Below are 17,431 nucleotides of genomic sequence, written 5' to 3'. Positions count from 1 at the left end.
TTAGGGGACCACAGACCAAGGATGCAGATGGACAATTTTGGCACTGCATGGCACACACTCAGAGGTGGTGCCCCAGAGCACACTCTCTGGTGCTCCCACCTGGTTCTGTCCCCTTCCATCTATGGGATCGCTCATGTGAGCAACTTAGGTAGCAAAACTGACACTGTGAAATTTCTCCCTTATGGAAAGCTGTGGACATCACCATTTATAGTCAGAGGAGAAGGTTTGTGCACTGAGATAACCACAAAAGGACAGGGTTACCCTGTCACATTTTCACCTTCGAAGTAAATGAGACCTTGCACAGCTCCATTAAGCTCCATTAAGATGCTCTCTCCCAGGTGAAAACAACTTTATCTCTGCGCTGATTCTGAAGATAGGTCATGGCATTGAAGATAATCATCTAAGGAAACTGGTGCTTTTCACCCATGAATAGGCTCATATAAATCTGGTCGTGCTGCGTCTTTTCCTTTACATACATATGCTTATGATTTCTTTTGGTGATCTGATCCTAAAGTCTCATTCCCTTGGAACTCCTTTGCAAGGAAGCTCCTTTGCCTTTATGAAGATTTTTGTGTGTGACTTTTCTTGCAGACCATTTCACTGCCCTTTGAATCAGCTTTGATGGCAATGTGGCTTCATTCATGGTACTGTGACATTACTTAGGACAGAAACGCACAGTTAGCTCTGCAGAAGCCCGGCTGCTGCTAACATGATGTAGGCACAGACTGAGTGCCTGGTGCTTGAGGTCCTTGGATTCCAAAATAAATATTGATTACCCCTGGGGCCTCAGTGCTTCATGGTCTGGTCTGAGCCCCCTCCCTTTGAATAAAAAGGTAATTTAAAAACTTAATTTTTTTTATTTAAAAAATTCACCTTTTCAAGTTTGTTTAAAGGAGTTCAATTCTGTAGGTAGCACAAAAAATTCAGATTTCTTATGCGTGCTTTTGCCACTTAAAGATTTCCTATTCCCATGTGATGCATGGGGGTAGATTAAGCAGAATTTAAATTGAAATTTGAAATCCTGGATAAATATTGCGTAAGGAGAAAAAGTCATTTAATTCCAGATCATCTGTGCAATTATGAAAACATATCTGACTTTCCAGACGCTGGGTGCTTATAATTCTGAAGTTAACACATTTTTCTTGGAATGAATTTTTTTTTTCTTTTTGCAAAGCAAGGTTTTTTTTCTTGGGGTTATTGCTCTTTTCTCATACATCACATTTAATTAATCATGTTTCCTCAAGTGGTCCCTGATTAAAATATGCTATCTTTTGAAGTTTATATTAAAATAACACAGAATCATGATGAATGGGTTAGAATATCATATAAATCAGGACATAATAGACTATGAGGTGCTCTATTTTAGTTGGATGAATTATTCTGCAGTCTTTAATAAATAACACATACATTAGCATGATGAAAAAGCGTATATCAACAAGAAAACAATATGACAAAAATCTGATACAAAGCCAATTAGAATGGGGAAAACATATTTATAATAATTTATTTTTCCTGCTTAGATTTTCCCACTACAAATAGACTACAACTAGACTAAGTCTTGCATCTCCCAGGCTATATGTGATTATCAAGGTTTTGCTTTATTATTCAAATAGGTAGCTATAGGATTTACTGAATGTATTCCAAAATGTGTTCCTAAAATATTCTGCAGGAAAACACATGAAAAATAATACCTTTCATTTATAGGGCATTGTTTATTAAAAATTAGATTTAAAGGAATGTTTATATTGCTAGTAGCAAGACAGCATGGCATTGTCTTTGGCTACTCTTCATGCTTGTGAGTAATTAGCTTGATTAATTTAAAATTAATCCTTAGCCTGTGCTGGCCAACACGCCGGATACCGGGCAGGAAGGTGGCTTGCGGGAATAGCTCACTATGCACAACAGATTGCAGCTGTCAAGTCTCGATTTTGAAAAATAATCGAGTGATTTAAGAGTCCACCTTGCTCTTATTCCTCACTGCGACCCCCAGCAATAAATACGTCTTTCTACAGTTGTTTGTTATGAAGACGGGCACAGAGTGAGGGAGGCTGAGCCTGAGTGGAGGACGGCTAGGTCTACAGGCCACTGGACAGTGTGACCGCATGTCTCAGACTCGCAGTGACAGAAACTGACACATGCAGAGATTGATTTGTGGAGAGGATCGTTCTTTCTCAATAACTAAATTCTTGCAAGATCCCTATAAGAACTGGAGGAAGGACCCAGTCCTTTGCTTGGCAAATGGACTTGGAGAGAGAGAAGGAAGAGACAGACGTTTGGAGTGCTTTCCGTGAAGTCCTACAGAGCAGAGCACAATGCACTCACTGCCCCGAGTGAGGACTGCGCACTTCAGCGAGGGTCGGGCTTACCTGGCAGATGTGTGAAACAGCTCGCGGCACCCGACCCAGAATTTTTGATTCTGCAAGTTGGAGGTGAGACCCAAAGATTTATAAGTCTCACAAGCTTCTGGGGGAGGCCAATGTTACTGGCTCCAGGGTGAGGCTTTGAGAGCCACTGTGTTAGGGCTATTTGTGCCACAGGGCTCCTCTCTGGTGCCTTTCTCTGCTTGGTGACATGTGCCAAGTTCTAGCGTGAAACTGTCCTTTCTCTGCCTGCCAGCTCGAACATTCCTCTGACGAGCCCTTTTTCATTTGAGGTTACATAAAATTTACTAAGTCTTGGCTTACTAAGTAGAAGCCAGCTGTGGTGTCCTTAGCGGGAATGTCATTGTAGACACATTTGGACTCAGGATACTCATTTGGTCAGATGGGAGGGGCAGAATCACTCTTTGGCTGCCAACTCTCTTGAAACATGAGTTTTGATTCCAACTCGTTGAGGATGAAGGGGCCATTATCACTTCCTCCGAACAGATGTGGTAAGGGATTGTAGGTTTAGGATGAAGAGCACTTGGCAGAAATTTGGGAGGTGGGGGTTCCCTGGTAATGAAGGTGAAGTTATGAACAAAGGTCAAGGCTTGGCCAGACCACCTCGTCATGGCTGTGTGCTGCTTCCAGGGGCATGTGAGCAGTTTGTTTTCACCCTAAACCGGACTACTGCATCCTAAACAGTTTACATTAGGGATAACCAATGTCTTCTTATGATGCACCCATGAGCTCTAAGATCTAAGCACTTTAGGTAGAAACAAGCCATTGTCAGCGAGCTGGACAGAGGGGTGGTCACAGAACACTATGGTCTGACATCTGCTGGCCGGTGGCAAGGGGGCCAAAGTTGAGGCGTAAACACTGATAGTTATTTTTGAAGCAAATTGAAAAAAAAATACCCGGACACATAAAGGCAAAGATTCTCAGCTAGGGTGCAGGTGGAAGTGTTATTATTGAAACAACACAGGGTTTTTGTTCCATGGCTTTGGTTTATTTTAGCCACTCTTCTGGGTTGAATAATGCCACCTGCCCCCATCCATATGTTGATGTCCTAACCCGCTGTAGCTCAGAAAGTGCCCTCATTTGGAAACAGGGTCACTGGAGATGTAATTAGTTAGGATGAGGTCGTACTGGAGTAAGGTGGGCCCCTCACCCAAAATGACTGATGTTCTTATAAAAAGAGGACATTTGAACACAGACACGTGTAGATGTGAGGACACAGGTGTGAAAATTGCAGAGGAGCTACCAGAAGCTGAATGAAGGTCATGGACAGGCTCTTCCCCTAGAACCTGCCCCAGGGAGCGTGGTCCTGCCCACCCGCCATCTACTGCCTCCAGAACTGGGGTGCAATACAAGTACTGTCCTTTCAACCCCCAGTTTGTGGTGCTTTGATTTGCCAGCCCTAGGATACTATTATTTCATTTTGAATTTTAAATAATATTAAGAATACTATCCAATGGTATTATTGCATTTTTATGTTCCTTCGTGTGGGGTTTTGATTTATGAATTCAATTTAGTGTAACCCGGCATTAGAAAACTGTATGGATTCTATGCTTTGCATGGATATTGTGCCTTGCAAAGACTTAGAACAACCATATGATGTAGGAATTCATGCAACAGTTCTTTTTTTATAAGCAAGTGAAAACCATTTTCTTTATTATTATATCAAAACTTATCGAGGGCTCTTGGAATTCTGACTTTGCCACAGGGAGTCTCATGATTAACTGTGATTAATATTCCTTGATGTAGGACCACAGGTCTCTGAGACCTTCTTCTACACTATTACTCCTTATGCTCCAAGCACTCCCATCAACGGACTTTGCATCTTGCGGGTGAGACCACAGCCTTGAGTTCATAGATGGCCACAGGTGGTCCTCATAAACATCTCTGTGATGATCTTATAAAAATCATTCTTCTCATTTAAGGAAAGAAGAAATTAATTTTCCTGGCGAATGAGCAGTCTAGAAGGTGAAATAAAGCCTTCTGACTCCAAGTGAAGTGTGCCTTCTCTTTTTTTGAGACAGAGTCTCGTTTTGTTGCCCAGGCTAGAGTGAGTGCCGTGGCATCAGCCTTGCTCACAGCAACCTCAAACTCCTGGGCTCAAGCGATTCTCCTGCCTCAGCCTCCCGAGTAGCTGGGACTACAGGCATGCGCCACCATGCCCGGCTCATTTTTTTGTATATATATTTTTGTCGGTCCATTAATTTCTTTCTATTTTTAGTAGAGACGGGGGTCTCGCTCTTGCTCAGGCTGGTTTCGAACTCCTGACCTGGAGCAATCCACCCGCCTCGGCCTCCAGCCTTATTCTTTACTAACCTTTTCCCTTCAGACATTAGTGACCATTTCTTTAAAAATTTTCCCATTTCATGTTCACTTGCAGGATGTGGCTTGTTTGTTTTGTTCTCTTGGTCGTGCCCACGAATATTACAGAATTTAATACCTGTGTGATACCCTTCTTCCCTAACACCCAGCCAGGGTGGACCTTGTGCTGTGTTTTCCCCTTCTGGCTGTGACCTTTTCCTTAGGCACGGTAAATGTTTTGGAGAGATCACTAGAGGACTTAGTTAATTAGAGAATAAAATACCAGCAGGCAGCAAATCGGAAAGTTACGCACGTGCAACTCCTCACCCCTTTGCTCTTTAATGGCTTTGAGAGGTCTCACGGGGAATTCGGGGTGGAAAAGTTGGTGCCGAGGGTGGCATGTTACAGGGACACTGTAACCTTTTCCCCTTGGAAAGTTCCTCGTATTATGAGACAATGACATGTCATTACTGAGTTACATTTGTCTTGTTTTCAGGAAGAAGATGGATTAAATGACTCTCAAAGGTCTTCTCTAATTTGTAATTATATGGTATCATCAGAGTCAGAATTCTGCAGTTTACAAACATTTTGAGTGCAATCACATTTTGGGTCTTTTTTCCTGTCCTGGTTGTATTGGGAGAACAGGCTTGGCTGTGTTCAAATAGGTCCTATGCTTTAGCGGGGAGAGGCTGACAGACAAGCCCACTGATGCCAGTGCTTTGCACGGAGAACTGTCAGTGGTGTGGAAGAAGTTCTCAGAGAGCTCTGGGGTCCTACGTGGCTCGTGTGATTAACTGTGAAGTCAGAATTCCAAAAGCCCTCAAGACATTTCAATGCAATAATAAAGAAAATGGTTTTCCACCACTGATGAATAAGAGCAGTGATTGCACACTGCATTTCCCGCGGCAGGCAAGTTGCACCCTGATGCAGCTAAGAGAACCCACAAGGCAGTGTTCCAGGAACTAGCTACATAATTTTAGTTTTTGCCAAAATCTCTCTTGATTAATTTTGTTCATGTATAAAATAGCCTACGATAAAAACACAAAACAACAACAGTTAAGGGAAGAAAAGATGTATGAGGACTCCAAAACTGTGTATGTCACTTAGAGTATACTTGAGCCAGTCGTAAATGTGTCTCACATCATAGTCTTTCCAGAGAATTATAAAAGGATATAATTAGGAATATTTTTTTTTCTGTGTTGGTCTTGCAGATTTTTTCTTCTTTGATGATAATTTTCATCTTCACAGGGACTTGGGAATGGGGCTGGCGTTTGCTCTTTAATGCATTTCTGCTGTTCCTTTCCATTGTTCAGTGCACAGCTTTGCGCTACAGTTGCTTGTAAAAGCACCAGTGAACACAACTGCCCGGAGCAGTTGAAACAACAATACGTTCTTCTTGGGTGAATACCCTTGCGAACATAATTTTTTATGTTTAGGAAAAGTATATCAAGCTGAAGTGAGGTTGTAGTGCACCCTGGAGTAGCTCGGTTGATTGAGGACAGTTTGAGACTTGACATGAGGTGTGTTCTTGGGCTACCAAGGGCGTCCCCAGCGCTTCTGCTGCTCAGCCTGGTCCTGCCTCTATTCTCACCACCGGACCGGCTACACTTCCACGGCGCCAGTCCACCCTGTCGCCCCTGGTTTAAGTCCCCTGACACCCTCATCTTTGTCAAGAAATACACCTCCCGTCTTTGTACCTTTCCCTGACCTTCGCCTAGGCCCTCATACTTGAAGCGTATGGGAAAACAAAAGCTTTTCATGAGTCGATCTATTATTCATCAAGCATATTCCAAGATTTTGAGGGCTGAGCTCTCCACACTACCGGGTAGCACCCTCGGGCTGCCACACAGCTGCAGCGGCCACCTCACAGATGGCACGGCACACCTGTGCAATACCTGGGCAGCTGTCCCGAACCAAAGGGAGGTGGGCCCTTTGCCACCCAGCGTCAATCAACCTGTCACTGGACTTGAACTTCCTCTAAACGAGGTGCCTAGTCTTGGGCCAGGCAGCTCTCTTCACCCAAATTCAGCTTCAGGGTCGACAGAGGGGGATTTCTCTGTGGACTGTCGGGTCTTCACACCCTCCGCAGCCGGGGGATCTGCGTTTCAGTTATGGGATGTGGGGACTGAGGGGTACACCATGACGTGTCCACTGCAGACAGTTACTCTTTTATTTTGTACAGCAGATTCCTCCTCTTTGGGGGTTGATGAACTTCCAACCACGGACACACTGTAGACCTAATCATCAGCCCCAGCTCCTCTACCTTGTATACTTTCAACTCCACTTTTCCACTCTGAGTTCAGACATCCGCCACTTTGATGCCTTCATTCGTTCCTACCCCTGCTCTGTACCACGAGAACCTCGTCCATAATCCCCCAAAGTTCTGGCAACCCGACTGACCTCATCTTTACCAAGTGTGTGTCACTATAAGAAACGTTTGGGGCATCGATTAGTCTACAGATGCCAGGGTCAGGTCCAGGCCCTCGGAGTCAGTCCCTGAGAGCCTTTGTCTCTAGGTTGCTCTTTGCCCCAGGAAGTTGGAAGCGCCCCTGTTACATTGGCCCTGCCTCTTTTAATTTTGTCCCAAATCATGTCTAGAGTTCAAGATTCATCCTTTTCATTTTTTTTTTTTGGTCAGTAGCTTCATTTTCTTGCCTTTTGGCCACTCGATAGGTGCAAAATTTTAGCCCTAAAAACACCTAGCTCGATTAGCTGCCTCCTCGGATGTATCTGTGCAATGCCAGGCAGTGCTAAAGAGAATGCCAGAATCCAAAGATGCTCACGTCCTGATATGAAATGGCATTTGCATATAACGTACTCACATCCTCCTGTATGCTTTAAATCAGCTCTAGATTACTTATAATACTCAATACAATGTAAACGCTCTGTAAATAGTTGTTATACTGTATTGTGTATGGAATAATGACAAGGGAAAACAGCACAGACACAACTCCATTTCTTCCCCAGTGTTTTCCATCCTCTGTTGGTTGAACCCATGTGTGCAGATACTTAAATGTTGGGGGCGGAGGGTGCCGAGTCTAGTTCAGACATTGCTGGAAAGTGCCATGAAGACTGGGCCACTAGATCAGTCAGCACGACCTCCTGGTGTCAGGAACAGCCTCTTCTGTGTTCAGAGGCCCCCAAGGAGGCTGCCAGGGCTGAGCCCACTGGTGTCTGCAAGCAGTCCTCGAGCCAACGGCTTGCCGCATGGTTGGGCTGTAATCATCTTACATGGTGCACACGCTTTGCCTTTGCCATTTTCAACATCACAAAGCAAAATGTGCTTTTCCATCAAACTGTAAAGGAGTCTTTACATTTCACGATTATGCCCAGAGACCCAATACATCATTTACCCCAGACTTTTTGGTACCTTTCTGTCTTTTTCTTCCTTATCCCATTCCCTTCCTGTCTGCTACGTCTTCCTTTCTCCTCTCCCCAGTGTAGCTTTCTCGACAATACTCAGGCACAAACAAATTATGAATGCTGAAGTCAGGAAAGTTTCACAGTATAAGGGTTAGATATAGGGGTGGGAACCTGCAGCCGTTAAGGCCACATGTGGCCTTCTAGGTTTTTAAATGCAAATGATTCGTCCTGTAAAATTTGGATTCAGCCAGAAGGCTGCACTTAAGGACCTAGAAAGCCACATGTCACCTTAAGGCCACAGGTTCCCCACCTGAGGCAGGTGTGGCCGACTGAAACTCTCCACCTTAGAGAGGGAGAATCTTGGAGCGCGTTGAAGCAGATGGTCATTCGTGCACGATGCACCCAGCACCTACGACCTATACACTTGTCACGTGGCTCCATCCATAAGCTTTCCAGACTAGTGGACACGGCGACAGGTGAGACGGTCCTGGATTTAGGAGAAGTCACACACAGGGCAAGTAAAAACTTGAGAGTCACGTCTGGGCATGCTTGCTTTTATGGTCTGCATTCATCGACACTTTGCCCTTGCTGTAAAGGAAGGGCTCTGAGGAGAATGGGATTTACAGACACATTTCTTTGTTTTTTAGATTTCCCATGAACAAAGCTGTGCCTATCAAGTCATGGTAGGTGCTCGATTGCTGATGTCTCCCTTCTTTTGTAATTAGAGCCATTTACCAAGTTTTAGTTGTTACATTTAATGTTCTCTCTAAACCTACTGAAAGTTGGAATTATTTCAGCAGAAGTCTTTTGTTTCATCTTGAACTCTTCCTGGGTTTTATTGTACATGTCTGTGGAGACGCCATAGTTCACCAGAAAATATAAATTTTGTCCCAATGGAATACATGAGAAACTTCTGGGTATATTGATGATAGAAAAGAATACACTTACAATAATACATGAACTCAATTATCTAACACCATACTTCCAAAATAACAGAAACATAATTTGGATTAAAATGAATTTCTAAATTTTAATCCATTCCTTAAAAAAAAAAAACAAACATTACATTTAGCATGGGCATGGAATTGCCAATTGAGAGTCATGGCTAATTATTTGTAGTTTTATAGCCTTGATTGGTCACGTTAAGGTCTATGGTGATTTATCTGAGATGGTGTCAGTTTCAAACATTCTGTCCTGTTGTTGGACACTAGTTTGGTGTGTGTTTCTGAAACTGTGGGCTGATTAGTCCCCACGGATAGTCCACGCCAACACCTGCTCAGGTTAAAGAGAACGTGTGAAATCTGTTAGTAATTCTCTTTTCAAACAGTGTATCTGGATAACTAGTTTTCATTTATCTTCATCCTTCCGCTCTGGGTTTTCCTTGAGTCAATGACGTGTTTTCTTTACTTAAAGCTTTTGAAGAATTATTTTTCTTTAAGGAAAAATAAAAAGGCTAGGGATAGAAAGACTTTGAAAATGTCATTGAAATAATGGCTAGGCGCAGTTGATTGAACTTATATAAACTCTTTGAAAGTCGGATTGACTAGCGTTCGTGTTTGATCTGGTTAAACCAATGAAATGCAGGATGTAATCTTTATATAATTACAGAAGTCCCACTGTCTAATCCTACCTGGAGGTCACAATAATGACTCTAGAGACAAACGTGTTTCTAGCCTAATGCACTTGGACTCTTTATCTTTGTTGGCTTTAAGCCAGAACAAGACGTTATTGCAAATACTGTATTTTATTTTTGTTGTCAAGTGGCTTAGCTGGTGAAGGCTATTGTAATCTGACTGAGAACTTTCCCCGCAGCGGGATGGTGAAACAGACTGGATTCTTGTATTTTTTTTGTTGCTCTCCTGCTCAAAGAGCATTATAGGTAAGCAGCGTAGGTGGATGGCAATGCTTCAAGGTATGAGCACACCTGGCCTAAACAAAGTGGCCGGAGTTAATCGTGGGTTTACCGGCATCCCTGATTTTTCTCAGGCAGGGCCCTTCGAAGCTCTTTGTAGAGAGAAAGAACGTGGTGAATGCTGATTGATAAAGGCAGAAGCACGGAACAGCTGCAAAACCTTGGAATGGGGGGGGGATTACTTCCAGACAAACAGGAAACCCCAAATCCAAAAAGGAATTAGAGGTGTACTTTGAGGAAAAATATACACGTGTATGCATGGATGTGTATAACTGTGTGTGTACGCATGCATTTCTTTGTGGAAAAAATTCCATGAATAAATTCAAATGGCAAATGATGTGTTGAAGGATTTTTGGAATGGACAAATGATTATTAAACCTAACTGGTACTAATAGCTGCTAACATTGATAAGAACATGGTAAACAATGCACCATTACAATATGGTAAAAGGGCCAGACTGTTTACCATAAAAGAAATACAAATGGCCAATCAAAGGAAAGGAAAGCAAAAATACTAGACCATTGCCCACTCATCCTAATGGCAAATGCTGACAGATTGCTACCACCCAAGGGAAGATAAAAGGAGGGGAAGGCATGCCTAATACTACATTCTAGTATTTGCAACAGTAAGTACTTTTGAGTCTCACTAATAGGATGGAATCAGTTCGTCAGTTGAGAGCGGGGAGATTTTAAGTCCAGGATTTGTCTCCCTCTCCTGAGGACAATAATAATGGCAAATGACAACAAAATCACATCCATAATAACAGTGGATATTCCCTAACAATGTCTAACTCTGTGCCAGACATTTTGCTAAATACCTTACATGGATTATCTTTTTAATCTTCCCAAGCATCCTACGACATACTGTCTTCCCTAATAAACAAAAAGTCATTCTGATCATAATAAGCTTTCATGATTTCTTGCTATCGCCCCAAATATTTCTTTGTAACATCAGAGCTTTTCATTGTATGATTAGTGGGAAATTTTGCTCAGAAAGAAAATGCCTTGATTGAGGCAATGTGTTGATGTTAATTCCCAGTAAAATGGGAGGAGTCCAACAGATGGGGTATACGGCTGTTGGTTTCTTGGTCATTTTGCTGGGTGTGTCTGAGCCCATAGGATAGGATAGGATGGGGCAAGTCAAGTTCAGGAGAGGAGGAAGGTCAGCATGGGGCGAGGTGTGGGGTTGCATTTGGGCAGTGGAGGCATTCTTTGTGTCTGCTGGATTCTTTGTGTTTCTGTTGTTGAAACTTGGCCATTCTCCCTATGGGCAAAGGGAACAAGAAGAAGCTAATCAGAGTGTGAAATGCACGGGGTTTGTCAGGACTCTAATCCTCTGTTTTTTTTTTTTTGTTTTTTTTTTTATCAACCCTCTGACATTTACTAAATAAAAAGTTCTCTTTCCAGAGATAAGTCTAAATCCCTTGTAATCTGCTTTCTACCTGTTCACCCCATTTCCCCTCCTATTCTCTGCAGCAAACCATCCCTCTGACCTGCTGCTTCTGGGCGTGGGAGGCTCAGGGCCACCCAGACCAATTTTTATCTCTCCTTCCGAGGTCATACATCTGGAAATTCCTTCAAAACCGAGTGTCCCTCTCACTTCTTCGTTTAACTGAGGTTTTACCTGTTCTGTTAGTTTCCGCTGAGTTCAGTCGCTGGCTTCGTGACCCTGGATGTTTTACTTGGTTTCCCTGACTACAGGTTTTTTAACTGGGCAGTGGTTCCATGAGGCGCGTGCCATTACGTGGGACAATTACGTGGGGTGAATGTGTAAAACACCAAGGCAAGTGTCTGTCACACAGATGTGGTCAATATAATAATGATACTACTACTACTACTAATAATAATAATAGTCAAAGGTGTACCAGCACATTAGCAATATTTTATTAACCAACAATTTGGGGACAGGCCACTGTCGCCACGCCTGCCTTTGAAGCCCCGGTCCTGCCCAGCCTGGGACGGACGCCGTGTCTCTGAGCACCGGGAGCTGCCCTAGTGGCCGCTGCGACACAGACAGGCAGAGAGGAAATGCGAAGTCCCATCTCCAGGACCACCTCCACTTGGGGAGCCGGGATGGAGACAAAAGAAAACGCGTCGCACAGCAGGAGAAGGTGCGACACATCCCCAAGAGCGGTGGAGCAAGTGTCCCCTTGTCTCATGTAGGGGTGAGGGCCTGTCCGGCTACCCAGGAAAAAGAAACACCTGGAAGGGAAGGATGTGGGATCTGCCCCGATGTCCAGGTTTCTGGCCCATGGAGCAGGACTCGCTGACCTGGCCCGAGGAGGCTGCAAGTCTTCGAACCAGGACCGTGGTGAACGAGATGGTCAGGAACCGGCCTTGACCCGGTGCCCAAGGTCTGAGTCCATCCGTGCCAGCTCTGAGTCTCCTGAGAAGGCGCCTCCCTGCGTTCCGTCACCGGGCGACGCACATGGCACGCTCACGCTGCGGCCAGGAGGTGCTTGGACACATGGGGTCCTCACAAGTCCCGGCAGGAGCCACCTCTGCCCCAGGTCCACGGGGCGTGCCCTTCCAAGAGCGGCCGTCACGTGGGAGGGAGGGCTTCCAAAAGCTGCCCCGTCCCTGCCCCCAGCTTCTGCGTTCCACACCTCGCAATGTCTGGCCCCGCTTTGGGCAGTTGTCACCCTGTTCAGAAACACGCCTCAGTCTGTGTGACCCCCCACCCCCACCCCCAGCCCGCCCCATGAACTTTTAGTCTGTTACCAGGGCGATGACTCCTTTTATAAAAGGGCACACGTTCTTCTTTCTCTCTTGCACCTTTTTTGACGCCTCGTTTCCCAGTGATTAAACCACGCCCATTATTTGTCCAGGGTTAGCCTCTGCCCAGCCTAATTATGTCCCTGGTGCAAACCCCTGCCAAAAGTCGTACTGAACTTCACCCAGGCTGCTCGTATATGCTCCCAGCTTCAGTCCTTGCTGGTCCGGAAGGTGAGGGGGCTCCGTGGGTGGGAAGGGGGGCCGCCACTCGATTGGCTGCAATCCTAGGGGTGTGTAGGACTCACCGGGAGGTCGGGCTGAGAAGGAGAGTTAGGGCTGTGTGTAGAGAGGCTTCATAGATAAAGCGTTAACATGGGATGGAGATCTCTTCAGCCAAAGATCTTTACATATAAGAGGAAGGTTTCTAATCTTACACGGTTAAGACTTAAACTTAGTGGTTTTCGGGATCCTGTAACTAAGATGTATCATCATTGGTAATGGGACATACTAAGATGTATTATTGGGAGTGGATGGGCAAAATGTGGTACATCCACACAATAGAATTTGACATTAAAAAAAGAATGAAGTACTAATATATACTACAGTATAGACGAAGTAAAACTGCTATAGCATTTAGCATAGTAATGTAACATAGTAACATACTAACATTAGTAAATGTTATGCTCAGTGAAAGAAGCCAGACACATATTATGTGATTCCACTTATATGAACTGTCTAGAACAGACGAATATATAAAGCCAGAAAATGAATTAGTATTAAAGGTTGCCAGGGTGGGGCAGCCAGGGGGCAGGAGAGAATGAGAGGGACTGTGAATGGGTACAGGCTTCCTTCTGGGCTGATGAAAATGTTCTAGAATTAGTTATTGGTGATGGTCACATAGCCTTCCAAATATACTCAAAACCATTGAACTGTATAGTTTAAATGAATTTTACGGTATGTGAATTATATTTCAATAAACTTGTCATAAAAATATTTTTGAAAAGATTTATTATTATTTCAATTTTCTTTTCTCAGAACTGCAAACACATGTAATACTACTGTATCTATACTGTTATTCTTCAAATCAAAAGTTTTTTAGAAGTTCACACCTAGGAAATGGATGGATGACTTTGTCTCATCTCCAACTTTGTCCTTCAGAGAAGCGAGGTCACGGCATCTTATGTACTGGTTTGATGGTTTCCACCAGTTTTACCCACTACTCCAGCCCAGCGCAATCTGACTTAAAATATCACAGCCAAAGTGAACACTGTGACCAAAATTTTAGTTATGTGCAATAGTGGTTTTCAGGCAGAAATTCTAACAATCAGGATAATGAATCATAGTCCCAATATTTGCTATATAGCGTGTGCATGTGTCATGTCATTTAGCTGGTGCAATGACCTGATGCCTGAGATATTGCTTTTATGCTTGTTTACAGATGGGTAAACTAAGGCTTAGGGACATTAAATTCCCTGTCTATGGTTGTGCATTTAGTGCAAGGGAAAAAAAAGGCTTTTCTCAGAAACTCTTTCTGTTAAGCCCCAAGTCTTATTATTATAAATTGATGGAGACCAAAAGTGTCCACAAGCCTAACTTGTACACTTAACTAAAGCTGCTCAGTGTGGAAGAAATGTCTAGTGTTCACTTTCCTGCTGGGCTGCATTTCATTGCTCAGCACATCATGGAAGCTGGCTCAGATACCGTTCCCTTTCAGATAGCTTGGAATCTTTATTATTTTATGTGTCTTTGCTTATATCATGAAGCGACGACAAAGTAGGACTTATATTGGAAACACACTTTCTGTCTAGGGAAGAGAGGAACATCAGGTTTGCAAGATTGGTCTTTTGCTAAAATATAAATATTTAAAAATTATACACATAAATGATAATTTAAAAAAATTGTAAGTGTGTATATGTGCAGTTTTTTATTAGGAGATTATTTAATGGGTCATTATATATTTTTTTCTTTTTGCAGAACAATGGTTCCCTGGTTTGGTGCCAGAATCACAAGCAATGTTCTAAGGTAAGTTTCCTTCAACTGTGTTATTATTAGGTAAAGAACTTTTAATTTTGGAATTATTATACATTCACCGGAAGTTGCAAAGATAGCACAGGGAAATCATTTGTATCCAATTTCCAACAATGGCTACACTTGAAATAACTGTAGAACAATGTAAAAAGCACAAAATTGACATTGATAGAATGTATATATATGTAATTTTATGACATTTTATTACATGTATAGATTCAATTTGTGTATCTATCACTGCCATCAAGATACATGTATCAATAGTTCTACATACTGCTTTATTTTTCTCTTTGTTTGGTAATTTTCTGATAAAAAAGTTAAAGAGAAAATGACTTTCAGTGAGACCAGATGATTTAATGCATTCTATCTACACCTAAATTATTTTGTATATATTTTGGTTTGTTTGTAGGAATTGCAGGTAAAATAATTTGATTATATATTAAACAGTCTCTTTTCCATTTTTTAGTATTCCTTTTTGCACACTAGTATGCTATATTTTCTCATTATATTCATTCCTGTGTTTACTAGAATAACTTTCTTACATTAGTCTTAAAACATCAATCTTTTTTTGATATGTATATATATATATATGATGATACTTTAGCTCCAGTTCAAAGTAGGTTTTATAATCAGATTATGTAAATAAGTAAAGTTTACAAAGTTTGCCAAAAATATTGGAGCAACTTTGGGATCACAATAGGATTTGTTAAGATTTATTTCATAGATACCATGTTCATCCTTAAAATTGAAATACTCCTTTGTTTTATAACCAAAATTTAATCTAAGGAACATATAATAATATTGAAAGAGCATTATTATTTTATTATTATTGAGTTCTTCAAACACATAAAATAAATGATTATAGAATAATATTCCTAAACCAAAACTCTGTTATATGATGTATTCCAGCAATCATGCACACATTGCATCCTGTACACATCCTATACACATGAATCTTATTTAAAAATAAAACAGAATTATTACATGAATATGAAATAATTTGGGGAAGATAAGCTTTGCTTACCTCTGATTCTCTAGTTCTTGGGTGGAAATGAAATGTCTGGTTACAATCTGTTTACTCTTTTTATGTAATATTGTAAGCATTTGCTCTGACAAGACATTTTCTAGCATCAATTATATTAATTGCTCTTCAACTAGAATTTTGGGTAACTTGTTTATGTCATATTAAAGAGAAAACACATAGTGCCATGAGGTTGACTAAATTTCATAAGTACTGTCTTTGTCCAATTTTGTATTATTTGGGTGTTCCATGAATGATAGTTTGTTATACCAGTGTCGCTTCTTATTTAAGCACCCATTTTCTCCACATCCCATCAAGAAATTAATTAGTTTTTATAGACTTAAGAGGAATTTGAATGGAAGAGGTTCATTTGAACTATTTTTCAAATTATTGCAATGGAAGAAACTTGAACCACCGGGGATCATGGATGGCTAAACCATATTTTGTGATTGAATGATCAAGGCTGGCATGAGAGACTTTGAATTTCACAAGAAAAGAAATCAATCCCTTTTGCCTGAGAGCAAGAATGAATCAATAAGTCACAGCCAACTCCAACAGAAACTTTGGAATATATTACCATGCTGACATAAGTTTAAAGGTTGTCTTTAACTTGGGCTTTTGAAGAATGACTCTTACATACTAATCAAAGTTTATCTTCAGTGGGTGTCACCACAGCTGAATGCCTGTGCAGTAATTGCAGTTTGCATTTCTATTGGGATTCATGAAGTTCTATGTAGGTTTTCTTATCTTAATTTTATTTTTAAGTCCATGACATCACCCTAAATACTTTTTGGAATTCAATATTACTATAATGCTGTAAAACATACTAATAAAATGTGATATATTTTCATTCCAATGGTACTTTTAAATCAGTCCAGTTTTAACAATGTACATTATTGTAAGGACTTATTTTAATTAATCTTCCCCTTAAATAACAAATTACTCCATGCCAAATATACACATTGGAGTATTCGTACACCTGTAGGGTCTATCTCTACTTTTCTCTTTGGTGACCCTCAATTCTTCCCCAATTCTAACTCTTTCCCCCCATTCTGAGGTCCCTTTGTAGTCACCATCAGTGGGTAATGTGTGAGGGACCTTTCTCTATCAGGCTCTGCTCACTGGCATTTTTAAGGAAAAATGGATGATACAGACCCCCAAGACCGCTATTTGCAGGAAGGACAGAGAGAAGAGTCCTAAAGCTAAAGAGACTTTAGGAACGCTCCAGTATAAGTTTTTCATTGTGCAGTTGAGGAGCTGAGTCCTAAAGCAATCACCTGTTTAGCCAAAGAGCCTCCACCTCTGAGGAAGGGCTTCTTCTTAGATTCCATTTTCCATTGTACATCATTTCTTCAAAGACCAGCTTAGAAATGATTTTAGAGCATCTGCCTGGAGATTTGAATGATGGGCAAAATACCCAGGCATATACCGTGTTTCCCCAAGAATAAGACCTACCCGTAAAATAAGCCCTAGCAGGCTGTCTAAGCGATTGTGCAATAGAAGCCCCACCCCGAAAATAAGCCCTAGTGATGGGCGTGGCTGCGCAGCGCATCTGCACAACCCATGCGTTTCCTCGAGGAGCGGGAAAGAACACGAGCAGCCCTTCTCATCTGCCCCATGAGAGCTCTAGTGCTCGACAGGAGAGATCGGGGCCAGTGGTTCTAAAGGAAATAGAGTTGCAAGAAATTCAGGATGGAATTCGGGGTTTGGAGAG

General features: G+C 42.1%; 1 protein-coding gene across 1 annotated transcript in view; it reads left to right on the top strand.

Annotated features, from left to right (window-relative positions):
- Nucleotides 1-17,431, top strand: part of ANOS1 (anosmin 1) — a 160,294-nt gene that overhangs the window by 13,421 nt on the left and 129,442 nt on the right. Inside the window, exon 2 of the mRNA XM_012782461.3 lies at nucleotides 14,643-14,690. Coding sequence (XP_012637915.2) covers nucleotides 14,643-14,690 — 48 coding nt within the window. The remainder of the gene's footprint in view (nucleotides 1-14,642; nucleotides 14,691-17,431) is intronic.

The sequence above is a fragment of the Microcebus murinus genome, chromosome X (assembly GCF_040939455.1).
Source record: "Microcebus murinus isolate Inina chromosome X, M.murinus_Inina_mat1.0, whole genome shotgun sequence".
NCBI classification, from domain to species: Eukaryota; Metazoa; Chordata; class Mammalia; order Primates; family Cheirogaleidae; genus Microcebus; species Microcebus murinus.
The sequence above is the reverse complement of the archived record's forward strand: the minus strand, read 5'-3'. Positions and strand labels throughout refer to the sequence as shown.